At 49.9% G+C, this 27,675-nt stretch overlaps 9 protein-coding genes; 5 read left to right on the forward strand and 4 right to left on the reverse strand.

Annotated features, from left to right (window-relative positions):
- Nucleotides 1-1,780: 1,780 nt before the first annotated feature.
- Nucleotides 1,781-2,965, reverse strand: FFUJ_12223 (uncharacterized protein; the record flags this gene model as incomplete). XM_023581803.1 has 2 exons in its annotated part: nt 1,781-2,285; nt 2,340-2,965. 2 exons carry the CDS (start codon nt 2,963-2,965, stop codon nt 1,781-1,783), a joined length of 1,131 nt encoding a protein of 376 aa, XP_023434440.1.
- Nucleotides 2,966-3,882: 917 nt separating this feature from the next.
- Nucleotides 3,883-4,514, forward strand: FFUJ_12224 (related to N-acetyltransferase; the record flags this gene model as incomplete). XM_023581804.1 has 2 exons in its annotated part: nt 3,883-4,051; nt 4,111-4,514. The coding sequence occupies 2 exons, from the start codon at nt 3,883-3,885 to the stop codon at nt 4,512-4,514; spliced, it is 573 nt and encodes a 190-aa protein (XP_023434441.1).
- Nucleotides 4,515-4,626: 112 nt separating this feature from the next.
- FFUJ_12225 (related to D-arabinitol 2-dehydrogenase) lies at nt 4,627-5,436 on the reverse strand (the record flags this gene model as incomplete). XM_023581805.1 has 2 exons in its annotated part: nt 4,627-4,906; nt 4,988-5,436. The coding sequence occupies 2 exons, from the start codon at nt 5,434-5,436 to the stop codon at nt 4,627-4,629; spliced, it is 729 nt and encodes a 242-aa protein (XP_023434442.1).
- A 1,221-nt stretch (nt 5,437-6,657) lies between these two features.
- FFUJ_12226 (related to TATA-binding protein associated factor 2N) lies at nt 6,658-8,045 on the forward strand (the record flags this gene model as incomplete). XM_023581807.1 has 5 exons in its annotated part: nt 6,658-6,709; nt 6,892-7,000; nt 7,058-7,404; nt 7,454-7,969; nt 8,020-8,045. 5 exons carry the CDS (start codon nt 6,658-6,660, stop codon nt 8,043-8,045), a joined length of 1,050 nt encoding a protein of 349 aa, XP_023434443.1.
- Nucleotides 8,046-9,612: 1,567 nt separating this feature from the next.
- On the reverse strand, nt 9,613-12,477 carry FFUJ_12227 (uncharacterized protein; the record flags this gene model as incomplete). XM_023581808.1 has 3 exons in its annotated part: nt 9,613-10,696; nt 10,747-10,906; nt 10,959-12,477. 3 exons carry the CDS (start codon nt 12,475-12,477, stop codon nt 9,613-9,615), a joined length of 2,763 nt encoding a protein of 920 aa, XP_023434444.1.
- A 452-nt stretch (nt 12,478-12,929) lies between these two features.
- On the forward strand, nt 12,930-13,396 carry FFUJ_12228 (uncharacterized protein; the record flags this gene model as incomplete). XM_023581809.1 has 3 exons in its annotated part: nt 12,930-12,957; nt 13,040-13,179; nt 13,250-13,396. The coding sequence occupies 3 exons, from the start codon at nt 12,930-12,932 to the stop codon at nt 13,394-13,396; spliced, it is 315 nt and encodes a 104-aa protein (XP_023434445.1).
- A 603-nt stretch (nt 13,397-13,999) lies between these two features.
- On the forward strand, nt 14,000-15,533 carry FFUJ_12229 (uncharacterized protein; the record flags this gene model as incomplete). XM_023581810.1 has 3 exons in its annotated part: nt 14,000-14,219; nt 14,275-14,638; nt 14,690-15,533. 3 exons carry the CDS (start codon nt 14,000-14,002, stop codon nt 15,531-15,533), a joined length of 1,428 nt encoding a protein of 475 aa, XP_023434446.1.
- A 505-nt stretch (nt 15,534-16,038) lies between these two features.
- On the forward strand, nt 16,039-17,571 carry FFUJ_12230 (uncharacterized protein; the record flags this gene model as incomplete). XM_023581811.1 has 3 exons in its annotated part: nt 16,039-16,732; nt 16,788-16,850; nt 16,916-17,571. The coding sequence occupies 3 exons, from the start codon at nt 16,039-16,041 to the stop codon at nt 17,569-17,571; spliced, it is 1,413 nt and encodes a 470-aa protein (XP_023434447.1).
- Nucleotides 17,572-26,409: 8,838 nt separating this feature from the next.
- Nucleotides 26,410-27,255, reverse strand: FFUJ_12231 (probable regulator of conidiation rca-1; the record flags this gene model as incomplete). The annotated part of the gene is made up of 1 exon (XM_023581812.1): nt 26,410-27,255. One exon carries the CDS (start codon nt 27,253-27,255, stop codon nt 26,410-26,412), a length of 846 nt encoding a protein of 281 aa, XP_023434448.1.
- Between the last annotated feature and the right edge of the window lie 420 nt (nt 27,256-27,675).

Genomic DNA, 27,675 nt, shown 5'->3' on the forward strand with positions numbered 1-27,675 from the left:
CATCTATCTGCCTTTGGTGTTAGCTGCTGCGTCATTCTCAACGGCTGTGAGGAGAAGAGGTACCGATTCTGGAAGAGAGAATCACCAAACAATAGCATGTCGTGCATTCGATTTCGATCTCAACAAGAAATGGAGCTTTGACAAGGTACATGTGATTATCTCACAGCCGCCGCAGTAATAATTGAAATTGATACTACTAGCCTCTCAAACTAATCATAACAAACATAAGGATTTATACATATTGAGTGTCGTTAATAAGAAACGCATACATTGGCCTTGTGCATGACTTATTGATTAGACGCATACAGAAACAACATGTACATGGGCAATGCAACAAGAAGGGCGTGAGACACAAGAAGTTGGAGAATGATAAAAGTTGAGGCTACCTGATTGAGGCTGATTCTTTGCAATTACACATACGCATCCCTTGTAAGGCCTGCTGCCCGGATGTGATACGGTCAATTGTTTTTATTTTGTTTGTATCTGGACAATCAATATTTTCGGAGCCGGTCTCGGAGCAGTCTACAAGCTAAGGTATAACAAACAAGCGGGACGTTCCGCAGCTAGTTAGTCCAGACCTCATCGTTTGACGATCATGAAAGCGACATGCTTTGCTCACCTATAGCATCTACAGACATATATCAACATATCACAAGTGCCTACGGATACGCATCTAGATATCAGTGACATTGAGCAAATGAAGCTAATTCCACCGTGACTGGTACGCAGCTGAACGTAACACGCGCGTGAATAGCGCGATCTCTCTGCCCCAGCCTTCGAGGCCTAAGTCAATTGGTTGGCTTTGAACTGTTATCGATTGCATTGCTTGTTTGTGTCCTTTGTCTGTGGCCTCTCAGACAACCAGCATGTCAGCGTCCAATAAGCGCCTGGCTTGGTCTACAGTGCTGTTACGAATGAGGAATACTGTTGACACGGTTCGCGTTAATCCGCGACGATACGCCACTCAACGCGTCTAAACCGCGTCGCTCTTTTCCCCTCTTGTCCCTTTTTTTTCTTCTTCCCCCACCTAAATTCCAATGGAATGTTTTGGCCAGATGATGGGTCGCAGGAAGGACATGAATACTGGCCTGTGGGTGGCCGCGCGGATGGCTTCTAACCTCCACTCCACAAGCTGATGCCGATTCTGGGGAAAACAAGCCTTAGGGAGCAAGAAATCATCAGGCCTTGACATAGGGAGTCAAAATAAATTCAGCAAAAGATATCTTAGACTTATTCTGAAAGTTACCTAAGTTTTTGCTATCTCTTAGGATCGAGGTCCCGACTTTTCTTTCCTCCCCTAAAAAAGCTGTGGTAAATACTAACAATCGTTCACGCTGTACGATATCTTGGGCGTTGTTGTTCGCCCAACTGAAAGTTGACCTCTGGAACACTCCAAGGTCAGATATCCTGCAGTTTGCGGTCATGGGAACCTTGGGTCATCACCTCATTCTATTGTTCGTTCTTTGACGATGCCTCTAAAATTTGTTCTATCATGTCGAGGGCAGTCTCCCAACAGAGAACTCCCTGCATACCTTGCTGCGCCTTGTTCCTTCAAAGCACGGTCAAGCCACCCTGAAAACTGCGAAAATGAACAAAGAAAATATGGAATGGCGTTTTCAAGGGGGTAAAGAAAAGGAAAATGAATGATGTCAGCCAGTCAGGGATGTATATGTATGCGCAACAAAATAAAGACCCCGAGGCCCGAATGTTGGAAAGGGTCGGCGTGTGAGTGAGTATGTCCCGCACCACTAGCACACGAGCATTCGACTCATTCCATTGTTCATGCCTGGGCCTCTGCTTGTGCGAGCAGTCTCTCTCGCCATCCATTGCAGACCTCCTCGAATCCGCCAATCACATCTCCACACACTCCTGCGCATTCTCGCTTCTCCAGACGTTCTCCCCAATTGCCCCTTGTCAACCATCGCTCGCCCTCCTCTCTAAGCTCCTCTTCCCTCCTCATCTCAGCCACAATCTCTTTTGCGCTCTTCAGTCTTCTTGTCGCCATTGTCGTTGTTTGGCGAGACATGTGTAGTGTGTCAGAGAGGTAATTAAGGTTTTGGACAAGCTCAGTTGTAAGGGTGTGGAGGCTTGTTAAGGAGTTGAAGGCCGATGTTGAAGGCCGCGGCATGGCGTCAGAGAGGTTTAAGAGCAGCGGTATCAAGTCATCAATAGTCTCTGGGTCCGGCGGTGCAACGAGAGGAGACAGCAAGGAGAAGGAGAGGTTATGGATCTGGCGAGATTGGTGATTCAGGTGCGTGGTCAACGCTGAGTGTGCCGTTATCAACCTATGATCTATGTTAGCCTCAAGTTGTATTAAAAGCGCGATCGCATCTACAGACCTTGAGGCGCTAGCTTCAACACTTGACTGGGAGCCGAGATCCCGCAAGGCGTTGGTCACTCTCCTAAAAACATCGTCTGCTGGGCCACCGTAGTTCTCTGTTCCTCTCCGAGCCAGCGACTCTACAGCATCCATTTTGGACACCAAGCCAGGTGCCATACCTGGGGAATCCAGGTCGGATTCCGAACCATATTCACTCCCGTCGTAATTACTAGTTTGACGCTGGTGTTTGCGTCGAGGTGAGAGAAGTGTGAGGTTCATGGCCTTTGCTCTATCACATCCTTGCTTTTTTGGACTACTGGTGTCCTCGGTATATTCGATCTCGTCCATCTGATCGTTGCCCTGCCCTCCCCCTTCAGCTTCACACGTATCACTGTTGGCATCACCATCTGTGTATTCTCCTTCGTCTCCTGAGTCAGAAAAGGCATCGGCAAGCTCATCAGCTAGGTTGCCCATGCCGTTTCCACCCAAGTCGGATGCATCCTGGTGATTGAAGCTGTTCCGGAACGGGGTTGAAGGTTCTTGCACCGATGACTTGGAGAGCCTTCGGGCTTGGGGCGAGCCGGCGAAGCTATCGAAAGCGGACGAGTTCCGAGAGTGTCTGGGAGTATGCGGCGATGATGGCATTTTTGATATGTCGAACTGCAAACGCAGGAGTCCTCCCACAACCTGGCTAGACTCACAAGCCTGTTACTACCACCGTTCCACCGCCAAGTGCAGCGGATTGGACACCGCCTTATTTCACGAGTCGCGGTGTGAATCAGGAAGCCTCGGGTATTTTTATCGATTCTCTCTCGCAGTAAAATATTGTATCGCAGAGTTAGTGGTTGCTGGATCTCCTTTCAAAATGGGGGATGTCGAGGGAGGGTCGGCAACGCTTGAAATGATATCGGCTTAGGTGACCAGGGACCCTTATTAGGTACTAAATTATTGATCACACCAAATTGGCCGCCGACAAAAGGACAGGACAATGAACGAACCGAGCTCCCAGGGCGTCTCATATGCTTATGGTTCATTTCTTTATGCGATTTTCCATGTCTCCTTTCGTTGGTACACAATCTTACCAATACATCCAGGGTATTTCGACTCAACCCAACTATCACAGCGTTTAATATTTCTTCATAGTCGTGGCGGGCTTGATATTGGTAGCGAAACACAAGGTGGACCGTGCAAGGACTGGCGCTAATGCGGGCAAAGGGTATTGGTGTTAGTGCCAGCCCAGTGGACGAGATAATGTTATGCAGAATTGTCTAGGGGAAAGAACATCAAGCCGTTTGTGGCTTACGTTGTCTCCAAATAAATTGCACAGCCACGCTACACCAAAAAGAAGCAAACTTGACTTATCAGAAGCTCTCGCGGTGCACTCTGGAGTTCGGATTTCTCATATACATCTCTCGCTCTCATCAGACACGCCCGCCCCCAAACTGTGTCGGTTTTACTTGTTTTTCTGAAGACAGACAAACTCCAACTTCGTACAGCTATTCCTTTACATGAAGTGTGGCTCCTATATTTCTTGATCAGAAGACTCGAAAGCAGCTCTGAATATGGCGACGTTTCGGCGATTTCGACCTGATGATGTGAACAAGTTTTCCAAGTGTAATCTCGACCCTTTCACGGAAACTTACGAGCTAAACTTCTACCTCCAATACCATGCAAAATGGCCATCTCTCTTTCAAGTTTGTGAGGATATGGATGGAAACATTGTTGGATATAGTGAGTGTCATCATTTACATTCAGAACCAGCTTGTTGAGGCTAACATATTGACTGGCAGTCATGGGCAAGGTCGAGTCTTCTCCAGACGCCTACAAATTCTCCGAGCATTACCTACCATGGCACGCTCACATAACGGCACTCACCGTTGCCCCGGAAGCTAGAAGATCTGGCATTGCAAAGATCTTGACTGATCAGCTGGAAGTTGCAGCTGATGCTGAGAACGCCTGGTTCGTGGACTTGTTCGTTCGAAGCAGCAACCACAGGGCCATTGCCCTTTACAGGAATCTGGGTTACAGCGTCTTCCGCGTGGTGAAGGACTACTACGGTGACCACGCAACGGACCCTTCCAGGGCGAGCGAGGACGCATTCGACATGCGCAAGCCCATGAAGCGAGACAAGGATCGTCAGCACATTCGAGATGATGGAGAAACTCATATGGTTGATCCCGAGGATGTTTGGTAAACGGTATCAATATGCAATGGTCCTTTCCATAACTCCATCGCGCTTGAAACCCAACTCAAAATCCAGGGCATAGGCTTACCGCCCCTATCATGACATGATGGATACTAACCATTCATATCCAGGCTCCATCCACTTCATAAACGCTTCCACTCACAAAGGTACTCTCAGGGCCGAGGAGGAAAGCTATCACATTGGCACACTCCTCTGACGTACCTTGGCGCTGGAAGGCAGTTGGCTCGTCGAAAGCGGCGTCTTCTGGTCGGTTGTGCATATCCCATGCCTTCTTCATCAATGGGGTATATATGGCTCCAGGAGCAACAGCGTTGACTCGCACTTCTCGGTGGCCATTCTCCTTTGCTGCCGCTCTTGTCAACCCAACTATTCCATGTTTGCTGGCGTCATAGGCGCCGTGCTTAGCAAATCCTAATTATACTGGTCAGTTTTAGAGATCCAATTTATTTGCAGTTTGCAACCTGCCCTTGATGCCATGGATAGAAGCAACGTTGACGATGGAGCCTCCGTCTACTACCCTGTTAAGCTGTGCCCGTAGACAATACATTGTTCCGGTCAAGTTCACAGCAATGATCTTATGCCACTCTTCGTCCTCGAGTTCCGCTACGGCACGAAGACCGTGGTGCTTCCCAATGATACCAGCCACGTTAGCTGCCCCATCGAGTCTCCCGTATTTCTCAACAGTAGCGTCTAGCCAGTCTTCAACTTGGGGCCGTTGTGAGACGTCGACACGAGAAACTAGCACCTCGGTGCCCTGCTCGTCAAAGTATGCTGTAGCGGTTGACATGGCATCGGGGTCAATATCGGCGATGCTCACAGTCGCCCCGCGTTTTGCAAGAACTTTGGCTGTTGCGAAGCCGATTCCGCTTGCACCACCAGTCAGCGCGTAAACTTTTCCTTTGAGTGACATTGTCTGTAGTTTAAGGTCGTGGGTTGGCTGCCAGATAGCAGTTGAGGGATGAGTCAGACGCTATGGTACAAAAGGATATGTATATATAGATATAAGCTTGGGCTTCATGGCTGGCTGGATCAAGATTCCCCGCTTGAAACAGCCCGTGGTTAATTTGGGGAATAATACATTGTAGGAGGTGTAGAATATACATAAAGCTCCAGGGTAGGCACTTAAGACTGGCCTCTTACGGTTCTGCTTGACTTCCTCCAGTCTTATGATCACCTACCCATTAATATTCTATATGAATGAGATAACATAGAATATGCTGTGCAGCTTGTATGAAAGCTCGGTCTTTCAAAGAGAGTATAGACTGCTAAATGCAACGAGATACTTTAACTACAACCTCTCTTGTACATTTATATGCAGGACAATACTGTATCCATCAGATGGGGTAGCACCGTAATAAGGGATTTACATACCTAGGAGGTAGGTAGTTGCCAAACTGTCGTGTACGGTGGGTCACATCCTTTGTTTGAATGGACAGTGTCCTCTTCAGACAATGACACTGGCTTGCAACTGTGGCGATACCTTAAACTCGACTTGCTTTTCACCCTCGCTCAGGTACCTTAGCCCCCCGGCCAGCAATCAGCGCTTCCAGACAACCTACAGCCCAGGCCCTGTCCCCTGCTAGGTCAGGTAGGTTAGGTAGTTGCCTCGCTGACGGGTAGCACGTTGCAATTGAATTCGCCCTTGTCCCCATCAATTTCCAACCAAACACGGGCAAGCACGCACGCCTCGATTCATCACCCGTACCCATCACCAGGCCCATCCACTTCCAAGCCATCTCGTCTGGTGCTGTTTGCCCATCACCATCACGTACGTTTGATCTTTGGCCCAACCAAAGTTTTTCTATTCGGCCAACGGACGTTGAGATTTCTTTGTTCTTTCTCCTTGTTGCACAGAATTTTCAATAAAACCGCTGTCAACTCAGTTGCCGCATTCCCAGGCCCTCCTTTTTTATCTTGTTTTATCACACTTATTAATACTCGGCTTTGCTGCCTTGCGGCGCCTTTGCTTTTCCCTTTCCCCTTACGCCGACTTTTTTTTCTCCCTTCTTCAACATCGCCTTTTCACCAAACCAGCCTGCGCGTGAGCTATTCATCGTCAGCCACCGCACCTAAACCATTTCTGGCCTCATTGTCTATTTTCATTTTATTAGACAGAACCAAATCAACAGAGATGGCTACTACCGCGATGGATTACGAGGCTGCCAATGGCGACCGGTATGAAGGTTCGTTGCCAGCTCCGAGCGCGTGCATCAACGCGCTTGCTTGCTCTTCATTACTGTTTACATGAACAATACCCCATCAAATTCGCCTGTCGCAGTCTCAACTCAGCACCTCCCCGTCACCCGATCAGCCCATCGTCTCGTATCTATTGAGCTCGCGCACATAGCTAACCAGCCTGTTCTAGACGAGGCTCCTCGATATGAGCGCGACAACCGAAGTGCCTCGCCTCGCCCTCGTGACGACAACGAAGGCAGCCGCCGTCGCTCTGCCTCACCCGGCGGCCATGGTGACAGGTTCGTTTCAATGAGTCCCACCTCATCGACAAATACTGACATCTATATCCACAATAGCAACATGAAGGACGTGTCTGCTTCCCGGGACGACGATGATGGTGCTATCAACCCTGGATCCAACCTCTTTGTTACAGGTATCCACCCCAAGCTTTCCGAAGCTGAGGTGTCCAAGATGTTTGAGAAGTATGGCGACGTTGAGAAGTGCCAAATTATGCGTGACCCTCACACCAAAGAGTCCCGCGGATTTGGCTTTGTCAAGATGGTTACATCTGAGCAAGCCGAAGCTGCCAAAGAGGGTCTTCAGGGCGAACAGATCGAGGGGCGCACTTTGAGCATCGAGAAGGCCCGCCGAGCCCGCCCCCGTACCCCGACTCCTGGCAAGTACTTTGGCCCACCCAAGCGAGGTAAGGAATCCTAGAGCGACATATCGGATATTATACTGATCGGCCATAGAGCCTCGTCCTGGACGTTACGATGATCGTCGACGTGGTGGTTACGGCGGCGGCGGCGGTGGTTACGGCCGTGATGACCCTTACCGCTACCGTGGTTACGACCGCAACTACGAGCGACGCTATGATGATCGTGGAGGTGGTTACGGTGGTGGCAGCAGCGGCGGTGGAGGAGGCGGTGGTCGGGACTACGACCGCAGCTACCGTGATGAGCGCCGTTACGAGGATCGAGGCGGCTATGGTGGCCGCGACTATGATCGAGGCTATGAACGCCGTGACCGTGACGAGGGCTACGGCCGTGATCGCTACGGAGGAGGCGGCGGCGGCGGCGGTCGTGAAGAACGAGACCGCTATGGCCCTCGGGGAGGCCCTGGAGGTTCTGGCTATGAACGTGGTGGTGACCGATACGAACGCGGAGGTGACCGAGATGCTGCTCGAACTCGCGACCCGGCTGCCAGCGCTGGAGGAGCTGGTTATGGCGAATCTGCCTCTCGATCCGAGACACGCGATGCGTATGGAGGTTCGACCTAAACTAACTTCCTCCCAATTACTTACCGCTAACCCTACCAGGCGCTCCCGACCGTAACATTCAGTAAACGCATAACTGATGTTTGCCACGACTCTACTGAAAGATCAGTCTTTGAGATCATGCGTCCATTATCCTTTCCTCTACTAACCCCGTAACTTTGCTTGTTCAATTTTCTTCTGTTAACTGTTATTTACTCGTTGTTTTCTTATTTTTCGTGGACCACAGCAGACTGAATCGGGCTCTGCTCACACAGGAGTTTAGTGTGATTGCGACAGTTAAGGGATTGGAATCAAAAATGGGTACTCGGCCTGCGTCACTTGAGTTTTCTTGTTGCTGGTCGTCGGCTTTGCAACAAGGTCACAGATGGACCACATTTGGCAGCTTCCGGATCTTTGCAAATCAAACACTTCATCAGTCATCCATCGCGTCTTCGACGACTTTATGATAGCTATTGCCAGCACAACATCAACCAGATGTCGACTCCGGCCTAATCGGTGAATCACATGGACTATCAAACTCAACTTCGAATGCGGCCTCGCGACTCAACTGCCCGTGCTGTTCTCGTATCACATACACACTATTATGGGATATGCGAGATGGTCACTTGTGGCTGCTGCGCTGCGGTGCTCGTCCTGACTGACTTTAGTTATTGACTCAGACGCCTGTAAATGTTTCACCCACCGCCAATCAAATCACACATCGCTGTAAAACAACTTGACACCCCCTTCAACTCTGACAATCAATCAATGAAAACCGCTATCGCTAGGCTTACGCGTGGGGTTTATAATGTTTCTCGGCTTTCAGCGATTCGGTACACGAAGTTCTCTCAATCACCGTCTTCTCGCCAAGCTCTTCCAACATACCCCTGGGATTATGATTCTGCAAGCTTATCACCAACATCCAGTCTAATTCTTGCAAAACTACAGAACTGGACCCGTGTACTGGTAAGGACTGCAAGTTGTGATCCTGCTGACTGAATGGTAGGGTGATCCCCAAACTGGATGTATTCAGACACCGGACAACTGCCGATGTTTTCGCAGCCACAAGTCCAAACAGTGAGTTGGGCCAATGCTTCTTTAAGGCCGACTCAAACAAGAGTTGCAGCCTTGCGGAAATGCTATTTCAGTTTCCCTATCACTCAATGGGGATTGCAAAGGAGCATATATGCGGCCATGGAGCATCCAGCGATGCATGCCTTTAACAGTGCGTTGTATTCATTCCAAGAACATCGAGAAATTGGCAGTAATGAATAGTTGCCATAGAAGCAGTCTCTCAACTAGTTTCAGTTTATCACTCTGTAAATATTTGTGTTATCGAACTTCTATCCTTGATGCGCCTGACGTCTCCGCGCTTATTCAGCTCGGTATTTTGACCTGTCGGTCACACTTTCGAGATAGTTATAGCTTCGCATCATATGTGTAAGTAGGGACGATATGGAGATGATTCCATCAACTCAACTCAAATTGAGGACCCGGGCCGCCTGCATCCTTTGCATGGCCATTGAAAAATGTAAGCAACTTTGATGGCCAGTCGATTGCATTTGGTGACCTATCGTTTCCACAGAGCCCAACCTGCTATTTCAAGGCTGCTTCCTCGCCCTCTGATAAATGGTCCCCCATGAGGCACACGTCTGGTTACTGCTGGCCACTTGTAGGTCGATTTGGATTTGCTCCAAGCAGCCACCCCACACCAGATACCAGTGTACCAGTCGCAGCCTCTCTTAGCTGATCCCTCTTCCTTGTTCTGTTCTGCTCATGCAACTCGTACTCAGAGGACTCGGACTCTGCATTCGTCTTATCTGATGTAAAAGAACCCTGCAAACTTGACAACACAGTTAGGTTCCTGGACGCGACCCTGGCTGTGGCTCTAGAGAGATCGAAGAGAGACATTGGTGCTTCCTCGGCTTGACGAGCTGTCGTGCTGGCAGATATATTGCGGGGTGGATAAACCTTGTCTGGACCTGGTGTATCGAACGAGCCAGGGAGACCCGAAAGGTCACCTGCGGTATCCCAGGCAGCTTCTCGAGCAGCCTCCTCCTTGATTGCAGCATCCAACTGCTCTTCGCAACGACGGAAGGTCTTTAATACTTCCTGAAGTTGAAACGGGGGTGCTATCCGTAGAGAAGTTGCCAGGCATTCAATCCGCTGCTCGAGATGGCGTATCTCGGGATTTCCACTTGCCGTTCCGAGATGCGTTGGCTTCTGGGATCTCTCCGTGCGGACATATTTGCCAGCGTCAAGTGCTGCCTTCCACGACCATTCATCAAATATGCCTGCCTGCGACTTATGCACGTTCTCATCGGCACCAAGACGGGTTACTACGTAAGAGTATGCAGTTTCGAAGTCGTCTTCGCGCAAAGCAGCTTCGACGCACATGGCAACGATTCGTTTTGTGACTAATGGTCTGACCGCGTCTTGATGCTCTGCTAGCGGCTGCTGCTTTCCTGGCCTCACGCAAATTGGCAGATTCGCATGGGTCATGTTGTTTCCTAGTTCCTCAAACTCTTGCAAACGTGTGTATGCTTTGGGATTTTGCTCTAGAACCTTCTCGATAATCGAGACCGGATCAGAATGCACTCGAAGTACAACAGGACTGAAAGGTTCGCCTTGTTTGAGTACCAGGCGATAGTCGCTCAAGGCATGAGTAGCCTTCAACAATGCTTCGATGCGTTTTCTGGCGGGATGATTTGTACCTAACGTTCTCGGAAAAGCTTTGAGGCTGGTTTGGTTGTCAACAGTGGCGCCCCGAGGACATAACAACTGACTTACATTTCGTCGCATCTTTTCAACCCCCCTCTATTTCGGTTTGGATTTGAAGCATTGTCGAATGCCCCAAGAGCTGCGTTTTGTGCAGTGTTCAGCACGGCAGATACCGACAGAGGCGCATCTGGCCCTTCTTGATCGTAAAGGGTTCTTGCTAGGTTGTATCCTAGGACGTGTCAGGTGTGACTTGGCCATGTGGACATACTCATTATACATACGTGAGCGCGAAAGCATCGCTTTCAAAAGCTCTGTCTCAACGAACTCCAGGGTCACATTGCCAAATATGCCCTGCAGAGTTTGGTCCCCAGTGGACTTCGGACTGTTTCCCCAACCGTGCAGCCATAGTATCTCTTTTCGTGCCCGGATCCAGAAACCGTCGTCTTCAGATGCACGAGTTGGAAGATTTCGTATAAGCCGGCCAATTTGCGATTTTTGTTCCTGCTGATCCTGAATAAATGCTAGATCACCAGCTTTACGAACTGTGCAGGGGGCGCCCGATTGTGTAAGAAGATAAGCGCTTTGAATGAGAGCAGGGAGAAGATCAAGAGATTCCTCCTTGGGGGTTGTAAGCGGATTTGAGCTTTGTAATAGGTCGTTACGTAGGTTTGTCGCAGCTTTGGCCCCCCCAAATGCGTCCATATCGAAAGGCGGAACAGAGGCAAGATTTTCTACTGCTGATTGAAGTGTTATATCGGAGTCTTCGTCCAAGAGGGACCGAATCTTATTGCATATTCTGAAGGCTGCCTCCAAAGCCCCCACGTCGGCATCAGAGACAAGATATGCAGAAGCTAAGACGGCTCTGGCATAAGAGCGGTCGAGATACTGCTGCTGGTTTTCCTGAAGCCACGAGCCGGCATCATTTCCCAGGTCTATATCAGATGGCCCATCCCAGGATTCAATGGCTTTGAGAGCGACTGGCCAGGATGTTGCCGCTTTAGAGGCGAGCCATTCGAGGGCCTGCTCCCAACCAGGACACGATAATTCAGGCGCTGCATCTGTTTTATTTGATACATCTTGGTCAAAGGCCTCGCGTTTCCACCTCGATTCGTTATGCAGCCAAGGCCCAACAAGCCCACTCAGATCACGGCCAGCTAGGCTAAGCTCATCATCGACGGCACCTGTCTCAGCAAGTAGATAATCGATAGCCATTCTGTCAGGTAGGTTCTGGAACTCTAGCAGCGAATACCGTATAGGCCTTTGTGGATAATACTCGTAGTTTCGTCTGACTAGAGGGAGTACCGTTGAGATCATCCACGTGTGGAGTTCTTGCGAATGCTGCAGAAATGGGGCTACCAGGTCAGGAACTTGCGGTAACATGCCTGCTTCTTCGTCCATTCTGTAAGCCCTCAAAAGTAAGAAAGAGGTGAGTGGATCAGCCTCAAGAGCGAGAGTGAGAGGCCCATCAGTATTTTTGAGACAGAGAAGATGAAGCTTTTTGACTTTTCTTGAAGCCTGTTCTTCTGTTATACTTTGAACAGAAGAAATGTCGAGCTGGCAGTCTGAATTTGTCTGTGATGGCGACTCGCCGCTTGCTATGGCTTGTATGAGAGGTACATACACCGCCGGACTGAGGGTTTCGGGAAGATATGTGAGAATGATTCGGAGTAACAGCTCTGGCCGTAGTATTACTCCATGTTGACCAATGAGATAGGCCAAACCATCGATGTCGGCGATGGTTGCGAAGTGTACAGCCAGGAGCACCAGCTTCGCAGGACCCAGCGTGACATGAGCCGCCATGATGATAGTGACGATAGCGTTCCCAGTCGGATAATAGAGTCAATGAGAGCATAGGTGGTAGTGAAGCTTTTAGGAATAGTTTCACTTTGGGGTTGGAAAAGGAGATGTCATATGTTGCTTAGCCAGGCCAGCTTCAACTAACAAAGTGGCGGGTTACCTTAGCACCTCTGTACTGAACAGTAAGTACCCTAGGTTGCTTTGGGTAGCCACAGCCACACATAACACGCCACACATACATGAGCGTCTGTGGCGGCTCAAGCGTTATTTTCAGTGAGCCAATAGGATCCACTTCATCATCCAATCCACGGGCACCGATTTGCTACTCGGCCAAGGTACGGGTCAACTCAATGGCCGGAAGCACTTCACGATTACAACGTCAAGCGAACCGCGATTCAACCATCAGATATTGCCCGGCCCGCGCAAAGCCTCGACACATACTCAATTGGCTCAAGATGGCGTCGGGATACGGCATGAACGGCGGTAAGTCTATAAAGAGAGCTTCCACGCCCACACACAACCAGTCAAACATTCCATGGACTGACGACATCTACTTGGACTCTAGGCGTTGGCCGCTGCTTTCCCTTCTGGCAGGAGGTTATGGGATGCTATGTGGTCAACACCACTGCCGCTGATGACTCTGGCAAGAAGAAGTGCGGCCTGGTTCTCGAAGACTACTACGAGTGCCTCCACCACAAGAAGGAGGTAGGTTGAAGCATGCAGATTGGGCGTTGCTTTCGGCCTAGTAGTACAGTGAATTAACAACAATCGACAGCATGCTCGAGCTCTCGCTATGCAAGCTGCCTACGCCCGAAGCGAGTCCGCTACAGCGCGCGATGATGCGCCTAGCGTTAAACAAATAAGGAGTCTAGGACTCATCAACAAGGAGGAAGACACGAAGAAGGTGCTAGGACAAAGCTAGACGACGGATGGATCTGGAAATACTCAATGAATGATACTCGAATGCTATTTATGCTAGCCGGATTACCTGTATCTCTCTGCTACACATGAAGGAATAAACCTTGGTTTCGCTCAAGCTGCCAATCGTGACAACGCAAACCAGCTGGAACTTTTGACAAGCTATCAATGGTAGGACTGCCAGTTCCTTAGATATGAAACAGCTATTTAATAACCCGCCTTGGGAAAATTGTACTGTAGTACCACCAAGCAGGCTAACTTGTGCTCAGAATCTTGTTGACATATGCAGCCATGTGATGCAAATCGGGCCAAGGGCGAGCCTGATCGAAATTGGTGCATCGTAGTATGTCCTAGTCTAAGGGCAACAGAAGCCAAGCAAGGCACAAGCGCCAGGGAGGGAAGGCTGCGTAACCGGTCATATTTGCCAGCCGACAACAGCTGGCCGCCAGTCCCCCCTAATGCCTCCCATCAACAATCTCCAAGCAACCTGGATCTCCTTACACTCAGTGAGCGTATGATGTGACTTAATTTGTGACAGGCCGTCCCTCAAGACCTTCTTTCATCTTCGTCTGTAAACAGCCTTCTCGGATTGCTGAGCATCTGCGACATGCCTTCTCTTGAGGGAATTGAAGTTGCGATCGTCACTCAGCCCGAACTGGCCAAGCTCCCTGAGTTTCCTCTCTCGGATTTTTCCTCTCGCAGCGTTTTGCCCCCTGCCGATCAACTGTCTTGCTTAAGTCTCGCTGCCTCGAGCCGACTTGGTTCATTGCCATGCCAACTTCGGAAGACCAGTCCTCGGATTTCTGTCTACGTCCCCTCAGACCCAGGTTTGCCTTTTTTCTAAACCAAAGCTTCCAACGAGCCCTATCTGACTGGGTTTAGGTTCACGATTTGGATTCCACTATGCATTCAACGAAACGTCACAACTGCCACGCTACTTGTATTTCAAAATTTTCATGAATGGCAGAAACATCACAAACTGTGGCGTGAGGGTTCTCAATGGAGCTTCAGGTTCCATCACACGCTCCCTCTGTGAGCCAAGCGAGCGCTGGAAATACAAGGAAGATGGCGTGTTACGCATCAGGGACGGGATAGAGGCACGTTGCTTCTCCTTTCTTCCACACGCCCATCAATCGGTTGCAGAAGATGGCGGCTTGATAGAGGTCCAAGTCTTTCGTGCCAGGGGCCGGATTCGAAGATTGCCCATACTAGAAGGCCACCGCGGTCAGGAGTCATATGGTATTGGGTTGGTGTGCCTCGCATGGATGTTCAGTGACGCCAGGCTAATAAGTTGCAGGTCGCCCTCTGGTGGTCTCCTCGATTCACCAGATGAAGCCTGTTTCTACGATTGGATCCTAATCGACTCAAAAGAGTCACCTTTCGTCTCTTTCCGTTTTCTCTATCGATCGCTACTAAATCTGCGCCAACTGAGCCTCGCACCGCATCCTGAGTTGGAGGAAAGTTCAGTCGATATGGAAGAGGACATGGCTGAGCACGCGAGCGAAGGGGTTTGTTCTATCAAGCCACTTAGTACTGGTAATATCTGTACAGAGAGTCCAAGAAGCTCCGTATTGGATGATGTTCTGTCAGCCCAGGGGGAGGACCGTTCGTCAACACGCCCCAGACGGTTGACCGAAGCAGCCCCTATGATTGCATCACAGAAAGCCTTAGCTCGTCCTCTCCCCGAGGTTCCGATCAAGAAGCCTGTAGACCATAGGGACATTGAAAAGCAGGTCGAGGCCCATGAATACACTTCTCTATCGGATATTCAAGAGGAGATAGAGAATACTGATACCAGCATAGCCAGTACTACCAGCTTCCTAGGCATATCCGATTCCCCTCGCAGTGTCAAAGCGAGAGTCCTCGAATTGAACGATTGCGGTATAATTCCGCTTCAGTCAGCTCTCAAGAGAGACACCAGCTCGACCATCCTCGAATCACTTGTGAACTACTCAGAACAACCTGCCCCGGGACAAGCCCGTGCGCTGTCGACATCGACATCGACAGGGAAGATGGGATACCTAGAGACAGGTGAGCCTGAGCAAACATCGGAAATGAAATCGATTGTTGCGGAAACAGAACACTCATTCAGGACTGGTTGGAGGCTGAGTGAGAGCGAGTGGATCAAGGGGGAGGTTTGAGCGCACAAATGGCAACGGGGCAGAGTTTGTAACCCAAAGTTGTTTGATTCTAGTCTTTCAGAAGATTGCTTAATGGATGTGTGATAACCATGGATCTGCAAGAGAAGTGTATGTAGACCTGATTACCTACCTAGGTATTTCAATCATGCCAACACGACTGAGCGCCTACCTAGTACCTAGTGGACGTACAATGTATAAGTTTTGCGCCTACCCAACGATAGATGAAATAGGCACCTACCTTAGGGATGGCGAGGGACTATGAATAACAGCGGTGACGTACGTGCCTATACCCGTATACCGAGTTTGTTGTTCTCGAGGTAAAATGACTGTCACCGACATTGGCAGTGACAGCCAGTAGCAGGTAGGTACCACCTTACCTTAGGTCCTGCTTGCCAACCTTACCTATGATCAGTATCAGTCACTCAGGCTGCCAGGGTAAATATTGCAGTATCCTCATCGACACTTCATACCTGGCAGAAAAACACCAAAACAAATGCAACGCATCATGGCGGAACAAAGCTGGCTGCGGTTTCTTGGGGGCAACAGAGCTCGACAGCACGATCTGAAGTACCATCGCTCCGAAGCAACCCTACAAGACTTGTACAAAGATCCTCCCAAAAGCAAAGGAGTGCATGGCCACCGCGTGAAGAAGAGCATGACACGACTCCCTAGCTGGCAAGGAGTATCTCAGGCAAACCAATCGACTACCACGGCGGCCGAGGCGGAATACAGTTTGGACGAAGTAGACAAGTTGTTCATCAATGCAAGCCAGCAGATCTGGCACAACCCTTCCATTGACCAAGTAGCAGAAACCTTGCAAGTTGCAGTAATGTCCAATCCTGCAAGCGAAGCACTTTCCGCAGAGTATCGCTCGCATATCCTGCTCCTTTGCGAAGCTTATGGTACTCGACACAGAAAGATTGCCAAGCTCGAACGAGAGCTTGCAGAAGCAAAAATGGCACTCAAGGAAGAGGCAAGTCGACACAGCTTCATAGAAGAACACTGGATGGTCCAGGATGCACGGTACAAAGCTGAGGTCAAACGCCTTGAGATGTTTATTCATCGAACGTCTGATCAAGGCATGGAGGCTGTGGCACTCGCTAGGGCCGGTAGTCTCCTCAGGGGAAGAGCTGAAGCTGCTATAAGCGGGCAAAGGGCCATCAACAGTGACGTGGTCGACGAGGGCACTTCAAATGGAGGTAAGTACGTTCAACCGCGAAGCACTCGACCACACTGACATATGACGTAAAACAGCCCCTGAAGTCACTGTCAAGAACGAACGTAATCCCACCTTACTAACACGACAAGATACAGTGTGTAAGCGTTCATGCTCATTTCCAGACTTGTCTAATATCCGCTCCATACTAACATCTTATGAACAGTATCTCGAACACGGACCATGGATACCAGCAACGAGATCAGGTTGAGCAGAGGGTTCCGGGTCCAGGATCACCTCAAGAAGAAGAAAGTAACAGCCGGCGTTCGCCGATTTGAGACACATGCAGACAGAGATGGAAAGATACGCCCTGAGCAAGGCCGAGAAGAAATGCATCCACGAAGTGCTTCTATGCTCTCAATTGGTCCCGATGGACGAGGCACAGCAGACATGTCGCCACACAAAGGTAGTGCCAGGAGGGAGCGCGATGCTTCCGAAGAGGCAGCATCAATGGAGGAGGTTGGCATTGTTAGCCGGACAAACTCTACATCCACGTCTCTCACACAAAACCAGTCAAGCCAGGATACGGTTACTGAACTCCGGTGCGATCGAAGAAGCCACCAAATTGACTCTCGACATCATCGTCAATTCTCGTTTGTTCCTGGGGACGATATAACAGCTGTACGGTTGGGCGGGCCCAGAGGGTCTGGAAAGGCTCTTGGTCAACATATACAGAAGAGTCAGGCACCGACGACTAGTAGAGAGACTGTTCGTTTCTGTGAAGAGAATCGTAGGTCGAGATCGGCCGAGTGGATACGGATGATAGAGCAGCGGCCATCGGACATTGACGATAACCCCGGAGCGTCAGACCTGCGACTCTAGCCACTTCAGAAGATAAGCCAGCCTTCAGACCTCAGTGCCGTTTCTCATATCGAGCCTGGAGGTGATTGACTAGTTCCTCAAAAGGTTCTTTTGTCAGTAGCATGTGGAGCCTTGGACATAAGGGCAATTAGAGTTTTGCATTATATCAACGGCGAAAGTTTATACGAGGGGGGAGGCGGATGGAGTTTGTTGCAAGACGGACAGCGAGGGGGTTGATAATAACACACGATGAGAGAGGTCCCACAGGGCGAAGGCCAATAACTCTGCTCAACTCGGCGTGACGCATGATGCAAGCGATAGGCCCGGAGCGGAAGGATATTCGAATGACCGAGAGGCGTCGCATCGACGAGGCTCAAGACTCGACGGAAGAAGCATAGAATGTGACGACGGATGTGACACGGGTGAGGCGGGCTTGACGGACACGACGGGCGACACGGGATCTAGCCCTAGAAGACAAAGGCAACGAGCAAACAAACGAGCAGTTGTGGTAAAACCTGGAGAAGACTAGACAAGCTAACAAGCCCGGAACAGCCTGTCAAGTCAAGGCAAAGACGCCGGTGCCGAACCTTATATCGAGTTCAAGACTCTGTGAATTTGACGAATTAAGGTTAAAAGACCTTGGAACCGCTCAGAGTGGCGCTCGTGACAGGAATGCCAATACAACGCCTGCTGAATCGAGCCATGCTTCATCGACAGTGTAAGGAATGTGACTGTCGCTAAATCAAGGAACCATTAACGGGACGGGTAAGGCAGACGAAGCGTCTATCAGTCTGTCTCCTCAGCGACAGCATGGCATGCGACTAGACCAGGGCATGCCGTTATTCAAAAGATGGTCTAGAGCTGTGCCTGAGGTCAAGAGTGGAGAGATGAGTCGTGCCTGAATCGTGCAACGTCTTTGTTGGTGTTTTTTATTGGTTTCGCTTAATTGAAGGAGCCTCGGCCGATTGATGATGAAGCACACGCTCGCTACCTGATAATCCTCTCTGTTCGAGGGAGTGTTCTGTTGCTGGTTGGTACCAGGGCAATGCGCTGAAATGTTGTGAGTACCAATTGGGGCAAATGCATGTCAGTCTGTACTGTAAATCGACAGATGTGTTCTTATGGCAGTAATGATACGGAATAGATACGTCAGAGACGATGGTGATGGCTTCACCGTAGCTCGATCGTCGGCCAAGTCGTTGGACATTGGGCGACGGAGGAGAAATAAAGTTTTCTCAAGCTGTTAGTCGTGAGGGATGTGATCCGTATGCGGCCAACTCGAACAGAGCAGAGCTGTAGGGGTGCCTGAGGTGAAGATAGCGGATGACTAACTAGCCCTGCTAGCGCCAGTTAGAGTGCGTTGGCGCTGCTGGTGGCGGATCGAGCACCCTACGACTACCTACGTTTAGCTTAGTGAGTGCCTGCTCGATCTCCCCCGAACGGCGGCGCGGCGATAAGCGAGACTGCTGAATCCAGATCCCTGGGTCTTGCTTGTAGCCCGACCTGTTGTTGGTTTAGACGGAGGCCATAAACATCCGCGTTCGTTGAGTTTCCCTCCCTCCCGTCCGTCCCTTCCCTTCCCTTCCCTCTCGATTCCTTTTTTTCTGTCTCCATTTAGTCTCCATTCCCATGCCATCCAATTCACGCACCCCCGTCTGTTCTTGGTTAGGGGGATCGGAGACAAGAAGTCATTTCCTCAACCGTCGAGCAGAATGTGTAGGTTTGTTTGTTTGTTGTGTGTTTGCTGCTTGCCCATTTCTTAGTTCTACCTACCTAGTTGTCTCTTCTCCTTTCCTGCTTCCAATGCGCGTGGCTCCGCAGGACTGAGTCTCTTGGTCCGTGATGCCTCGGGCTGTTTGCTTACTTACATGCTTAGGCCGCTCCCTACTAGGTACTAAGTTAGAGCTCCCGTCTCGACGGAATACCCGGTACAGAGGGCCGGTTCTGTAGTAATATGGCGATCAACAAAGTCACCAAAAATACGACTAAGCAGGGGGAGTTGTCTCCCGATGGAATGCCTCTGTCGCGAGGCCTCATGGACGCATTTGGTCCGATCGTAGGCCTTGCAAAGATTTGTCATTGTGCCAGCCGGTATTTGCCTCGTTGGTTGCACGATGCATCCAGTTCAATGTGGTGTCCTGGGGGGGACAAGGTTTTACGTAGCGACAGGTTGCATATCCATGCCAAGGTAGCTGTTGCTAGGATTCCATCTTCTGCCGCTGGCGAAATCTCCGGCCAAAGTATGAAGATATGCGGCTGGATTACATCACATCCTCTAGGAGAGTTTTCTGCGTTGTTTTCAGAAGAAACACAGAACACAGGAATGAAACTCAAATTCAGACAAAAGACCACAATTCCGTAATGATTTTCTCATGCATACGTTCGTTAGAGATTCAGCGTAATGCTCGAGCTGATAGGCCTTACCTGACACGCAAACACTCGATCTCACCATTTGAAACCAGCAAGGACATGGAGGACAATCTCAACGTTGTCGTGACGCACTAAAAGGCAAGGACTTCCACTACGGCCAGCACAAATGCAATGGACGCGACCTCGGACCAGACAGTGGACAAACTCCCTAACTAATGTCCTGTATGTATACGCATGCATACATACACGATACATGCGTAGTGGTTTCTTTTTTCGTATGACAATGGAGATAAGATGAGGTGCAATGAAACGTTCCCACGATCCGGGTTGAAACTATCCATCTTAACGGCCCTTGCGACACAGAAGGACCAGCTCCAACACCAACGACTGAAACCCAGTAGACTAGGGGGGTGTCGGCTAGGTAGACAGATGGACGACGACTCAAGAAGCGTTCAGGCCTGAGCAATGCCAAGCTGCCAGGGGCCAGGGAGCGGCCTTTGTGCGCTAAGGACGAGAGACAGAGCAGAGAGAAGGTGGGGGTGTAGATTTAGCCAACGGTGAGCGGGAGCGGTCGGTAGTGGACCTCTTAGCTGGGTTAGCGATCCATGCTCAAATCCGAGACATTGGCATGGATCATCCCCATCCGCACCAGCGTGGAAAAAACCCGTCCGTCTGTGGCTGACTCAATGTTAACAAGTAGCGGCACGATCTAAGCCGCAAGCAGTCACCCAAGTGTCGACAGCCGCAAATAGTTTCAACCGTCATGGTCAAGGCTCAAAGTAGATACAGGAAGGCCAGTTTGATTGTGAGCGAATAGTCAACGACCGGATATGATTATCTGAATCGCGCGAATGGTGGCCCGAATTAATCAATAGTGCTATTGAGCTAGCCAGCCCCGTCAGTATGTAAGCAAGACAGTTAGTTGTTCGTTCATTTGGCCAGTGGCATGGCATGTCATAGCATAGCCAAGTCACGACAGCTGGACAAACAATGGATCTGATCAACAACGGTCTCCATCCGTGTGTGTGCGTGCATGTCTCCATGACAGGCGCCGCCAGAACGGTGGAAGCACCAGGGAAGCATCAGCTTGACAGGGTCAGAAGGGTCTGACTCTGGGGACAAGGGTTACAGAAACCAAGGAAGATCATTCTTAACGGGGGACAGGGTATGATGTGATGATCCATTGGCACATCAAACGACTCAATCAAATCAGACAACGAGAAGCCCAAAGGCCGAAACGCAACGGGCGCCCGAAGATTTTCGGGACATGGCCCAAGCTCCCGACCGAACACAGAAACACAAAGACAGAAACACAGAGCCATCGTGACGTGACACCCAGTGTCAGGAAGGCCCCTGGCGATCAGTAATCGTGAATTGGAAAGAAACCGTTGAGACTGCCATCTTCCCCCCCTTGTAAGCTAAGGTATAAACCCCAGCTGCCGTCCGTACAAGATCCATCCAATTGCTTGTCTCTGTCTCAGACGTTATGAACACACAGCATACGGTAGCTCGATTTCTTCAACTCGATCTCTGGGAAGTTTACGAGCAGAGTGGAGGGCGAGATGGCGAGGAAAGGGGGGGGGGGGGGTGGTATAGTCGATTTAGTGTGATGCTATATGTTTGCAGTAGTAAAATTGGGGCCAGGATGGACACCTCTTAGCTGATGATCGCAATCGATCTGAAGTAAACTGAGCTTCTAATAACGGAAAAGGAGATTTTGAGAATGTCCATATTGCTAAGGCATGCAATTTCAAAACTGTCCAGGATTGACATTGACATTGACTTGACTTGACTTGACTTGACCGATTGACCGTCAAGGCTGAAGTCGGTGATGTAACAAGTAACCATACAGACGGTAACAGGATTGAGAGTCAGACAAAATGTCCACTCGCAGATCATCAACTGCTTCACGACAGCTGTGAAATAAAGACTGATCTTGCCATTCTCGTTCCTGTACATAGAATTCGTGTCTGTCTGTCTGTATGTATGTACGTATGCTTGTATATGCTTTTGAGTCTTTCTGTGCAGCGTAGATCTTGTTCCTAACGGTCGAGTGAGTTAGAGTTTTCGATCGCAGCCGATTCGCTTCGAATTCGAGCTTTGGAGTTTTACATACTTTCGCAGTGCATTCACTCCTCCTCTTACAATTCGTAGTCGTCATCGATGGGTTGCAACGTCTAGGTTTCATGTGAGCCACCCCGAATGCCATCGGCTGCCCACCAAGAACCCTGCTCCAGCTCTCAGCTAAACGGGCAGCCCGCCTCATCGGTGACACTACTACCCTGTACACCCACCTACCCACCCACTCAATCGTCATGGTCCCCTGGAACAGTTTATTTGCTTTGGCTGAGCAGCTTGCGAACAATCTTTCGGTTTGATTGCTGTGGAATTCGCCATGGTTGGCTGATGGAGCCCAGAGGCCAATAATTCCATCAAGCGCGCCTGAAACCCCTACTGCTTTATTGGTCATCCATGTATTATGTATGGATGTTATTTCCAAAACCTGGGAATCATCAGCTGCCTTCTGATCCAATCAGTGGCTCTTCGTACCCTGGAACAAGGGTGCACTACAACGATATCCCCGTTGTGCACCTCTCCATCTTGACCAAAATCCACTTAGCCCCTCGCCCTTGTTTGTGACCGTTGAGACTACGACAACGCTGGTTGACGTTCATCTGCGCCTGCGAGAGCTGCGTTGCCAGCGTTGCGTTGCGCTGCGTTACATGCAGGAGCGCGGAACGACCATGAGATTTCGTGCCATCCACACGGAACCAGCAGAAAATAGAAACATTGGTTCCACTGCCCGAGATGCTGCACAAGAAATGCGAGGTTGCATAAGTGCAACGCCGAGGTACGTGTTTGAGACAGATGAATGATTGGCTCGTCGTTCTGCACTGGAAAAAAGAAGCCAAGTGAGCGAGTGAGTCTTGAACCCTTCACGGTTGAGCTCAGAAACACTCCCCGAAGCTATTCGGACTGACCATCCCCGGCCCGGCACGTCATTATGGTTGGAGAAGAGAAGAAAAGAAATTGTGAGCGATCTCCCATCGACACCTAAATCCACCATTATGATAAAGACATGGATTATCGTATCGTCGGGAATTGTCCTTCCCGGGTGATTGGCTCAAGGATCCCTGTAGATTCGATCACTTTTGGGGTACGGTACGGAGTACATACGGTAATTTTCCCATGCAACCCTTGCTCGACCAGCGGGATCGGCGCCAAGTTGACGGCGACGGGTACAGTCCCTACAGCTTCAAGATTGGCTCCCGTGTTGCGCGCTGTGGACACATACACACACACACACACACACACACACACTACAGATACTTGGAACTATGGTTGAGTGAGTGAGTGCCGACGCTGATGAGATCAAGCACTACGAGATTTCAACTGCGCCGAGGAAGAGAAGAGAAGAAAAGAAGAGAGGAGAGGAAGTAATCCCCAGAGGTCTCAGTCGACCTCCCTGTTAGTAAACTCCGGCTCCTCAGGCCCTCCAAGACAACCCAGACAGACAGACATGGGTGGTATTGGATAGTGCACCTGCATCTAGCATCAGTGGCTGCCGATGCTGGGTTGGTGGATTGTCCCGTCTCGCCTTGCCCTGTATCACAGATTAAAATGAGATCCAAGACAATGCCGGTCAACCAACCTCGGCACTGGTCGAGGTAAGGATACATGACTAGACGTCCAAGATGGAGGGATAAGGGGTAGGGTGATGTAAAGGTACTGTATCCGTACAATACTGTACTCCGTAGACGATTATGTCGATCACTGTATGTAAATGGAGGATAAATATTCCCGATGAGGCTTGCTTGAAGATACGGAGTACAGGTCCTTGCTTTCCTGGGTTTGAGTCAGGCAGAGGAGGCTTGTGCACGCAGCATGAACAAGAAGAACAACCCAGGAAGTGTTAGTACTGCACAGCACCCTGTTTGGCTCGAGGCAGATCCTTCCTCATCGCTACCAGATTAACGTTGAATCAAGTGCCAGATCGAATGTCGCAAATGACCGATGGGGCTGGCTTGAAGCAAAAAGGAAAAAAATCAAAAACAAAAAAAAATCCATACCTACTATATAGTAGATACTGACCTTGGCCAGGGTGTACAGTAGCATATAGACAGGGCATCGAGTACGCAAAAGCAATCAAGAGATGAAAGTAGCATCGATTGCGAACGTACTCCTCAGTCAGGTCAATGATAGCAACTCTACTCACCAAGTACGGTCAATAATTCAAGGGAGCCTGAGCCTACAGAGGACTGAACACACGGATCGTGTCAGATACCGTTAGCTGCTAGACATTCATCACCCAGAGACCGGGGCGGTTGGCCGCTCCCCGATCTCTCCACCGATACCCATCCAATCAAGATGATCAAATCAATAATCATTGTCGATGAATGCAATGCAGGCATGGATCACAGCACAGCACAGCGCAGCACAGCGCAACCCAATTCACTACCTAGGTAGCCCGTACCTAGACCCCCCCCATAAGGTTAGGTGAGGAGGCTATGTAGGTATGTATCTTACTTGGTCACTACTACCTAACCTAATGAAATCCACGCCCTTGGCTCTTGGGCCACACGCACCCGAAAAAAGCGTTGCGTCGACGGAAGCAATCACAGCAACGGCACACGATACTACCCTGTCTTGCACAAATTTCCAGGTTGGGCCATGCCATGTTCCGACTCAGGACTAGTCCAGCGCCTAGAGCAGTAACGACGGATTCCCTTTCGTTCGGGACACCGTCCAGCCGGTAGCTAGTCAGATGCATCATTCAATCATCGATCATTCGTCTTGGAGCTAACGCCTTGAATCAAGTGCAGTGCAGTTCAATCAACCATCAATCACTCACTCATTCATTCAATGACACTCAGTCAGATCTTCTACCGTAGCAGGGAACAAACCCCAACAGAGACCCGCTCATCTCAAGTTAGCAGATCCCGTCCACCTGTGGATGCACCCATCGATACCAACAGGGCACGACATTCCTCAAAACCAAGAGAGCTCAGTAATCAAGGATAAGAAACAAATCAAAGCGCCATCCCCGAGGGAAGGGGTCCCTATTGGGCCTGCACCACCACTAGAGCGCCAGCCAACTGGTCCTTGTTAGTGTCCTTGGATCCATTGGTGCCAGCCCGACAAGAACAGGAGAGCCATCAACCTCGATCAGTCGACCAATCGATCAATCAGTCAATTAATGAACTTGCACGGTAAAGAAGATACGCACTAGAAATTGGAATCCTCCTTTCCTACGGATGTAGTCTCGTACCTTGAATCACTACCCAAGTTTGTATCCCCACAAACAATGACCCCTCCCTGGCCCTATTTGCATCGTCCATTGCTCGGGCGTTTATACCACTGTACTATCGACTTTCAGCCGTGGACTAGGGGTGCAGAATCGAGATTTTGCATCTAAATCTTGGTATGTAAGTTGAAGTATGTATGCATGTATATGGAGTATCTGTACGGATACCTCACAGCAATTCAAGTCTCTGAGCCTTCATCAGTATAGTGTAGATCAACGTCGATCCCGTATCCCGCCGGTGTATGCATGTCTTGGCTTCTCCGTGTCCCTGTCTCTATCTCTGTCTCTACCTATCGACCTTGGTCCTGCGGCTCGCCGTACTTCCTTTTGTGTCTGAGAAAAAGAGAGGTGACTGGGAAATCCCCCCATCCACCACAATACGCGTGCATGGATCATGTCTGTTGTTGGTTACCTACCTTAGCTTACTTGCTTGCTCTAACTATGATGAAGAAGCAACTCTTCTCCACAACTCAAGTTGCCTCTCTTGGCGCATACGTAGAGACTACCACTGCAACTGTGACTGTGATTCCGCTCCGTCCTCAGGGCATCGCGTCGGGTTTAACACTAAACGCACGTCTGGCAGCGAGCGTACCTACTTTGCCCTGCCAAATCGGACTTTTTGACCATCAGGCAGCCTACCTTAGCTGCTCTCGTAGTTCTGTGACCTGACTATCACGCTGCCACTTTTTAACGTCAACCGTCCCCCACCAGGTTACTCTGTCTAGGTATGTTGGTATGCCCGGTACATTGACAAGCGTTTCAAGCCGGCCGATTCAAAGCCAATGCCCTAAGGAGTTACAGCCTTCAGATCGTGGCAAGATATTCTACCGTTGAATGCATCTACGAAAGACAATTAACACATGTATACACATCAGGACAGGCATCCAGACGAGTTAGATGATAGTCCAAAGTATATTTTATTTGCTTAATCCGTCATTCGAGATCTAGTCTCGGGTTTATTAGTATTTCGTAAAACCATCATACGCTTTCAATTCCGAGAACCTTTCACTGAACGCCTGGTATCTTTTGCCAAATCAAATGTCCCATAGACCCTGTAAGACTCCGTCACGGCCTGTAAAGTTCGCGGTGACAACGCCCAATCAATATCTACACGTTACCGCACATACCATCGCATTGTATGCGTGGGTAAGGCCCATCTTCGACCGTATAACTGCGACATTATCTTAATCCATGAGGGCGGAGAGATGCATCCTGGAATCTTGGGCCTTTCGGTTTTGTGATTGCTGCTGCTGCTGGACAGGCGAGTTAGGCGCGGTGAGTAGTTGCGCTTGAGGGGCAAAATGGGGCAACCTGGGTTGATACTCAGGCCTGTCCACATAAGCATGGGGAGGAGGAGCCAATCTGTCAAAGCTGGGAAGCCTGTCACCAGCTGTTGGCAAGCCTGAGTGACGCAGAGGTGGTAATTCGACAGGCCCAGCGAGTTGCGTGGTCTGATGGGAAGGTGATGTGGTATAGTTGGATCCCATTTCAGATTCAGCAGAATCGGAAGAGCATGGCGAGGGGAGAGGAGCCTCAATCCATGAATGCATGGGATGACGCATGGTGGTGCCAGTTAGGGGTGAAAGTTGTGCTCCATGCATGGGAATGGCTGGTGTAGAAATGGATAGTCCGGGGCGGTTCGAGGGGTAGTAGCTATCGTGGTGATCCTGCGCAGCGCGTCGTCGATCCGTGCGCTTACGTCTATTTTGGCTACCATTCCACCAGTTCTTGACGGCATTATCGCTCCTGCCATTGAGACGGCGTGCAATTTCGGCCCAGCGTTTCCCAAGGTCCGCGACAAGTCGTTCAATTATGACACCTTCCTCGGGTGTGATGGGTTCGTGGTTGAGTGTTGGTTTTAGGTTCTGATGATAACGCTCGCGGCACTGCTTTGGTGTACGGGTTCCCAGGGTTGACGCAATTCGAACCCAGTTGAGAGCTCCATGCGTGCGAACAAGTTCCATAAGATACACATCCTCATATTGTGACCAAGGGCCTCTCCGCTGCTGGATGGGAGCGGGGTTGTTCATGTTGGGTGACGGTTACTGATTGGTGACGAGTGTGTATATATGTATATATAAGTGTATGTGTATGTGTGTGTGTGTGTGTATGAAGGTGCCTCTTGGTGACGATGTTTCACGTGAGATTAAACTTGGTGTGATGTATTAGTTGTTGTCAAGGTGTTGGGATTAGTTTGTATGGAGATGGTGATGAGATGGAGAGAGATGAGGCTCTGAGGAAGAGATGGAAGTTGATTTAGAAGGAGGGAGGAAGGTGATAAAATATCCGTGAGAAAAGGATGGGGCGGAAGGAAGGCATGAAGCCTATGTATGGGAGTTAATGTATGGGGAAGAGGTGTAAGGCAAGGCAAGGCAAAGTAGAAGTAAAGTAAAATCGTGACACCAACGAGCAAGGACAAGGCCGGGGGGGGGGGGGGTGAAGGAGAAAAA

The sequence above is a fragment of the Fusarium fujikuroi genome, chromosome FFUJ_chr08 (genome assembly GCF_900079805.1).
Source record: "Fusarium fujikuroi IMI 58289 draft genome, chromosome FFUJ_chr08".
Lineage (NCBI taxonomy): Eukaryota > Fungi > Ascomycota > Sordariomycetes > Hypocreales > Nectriaceae > Fusarium > Fusarium fujikuroi.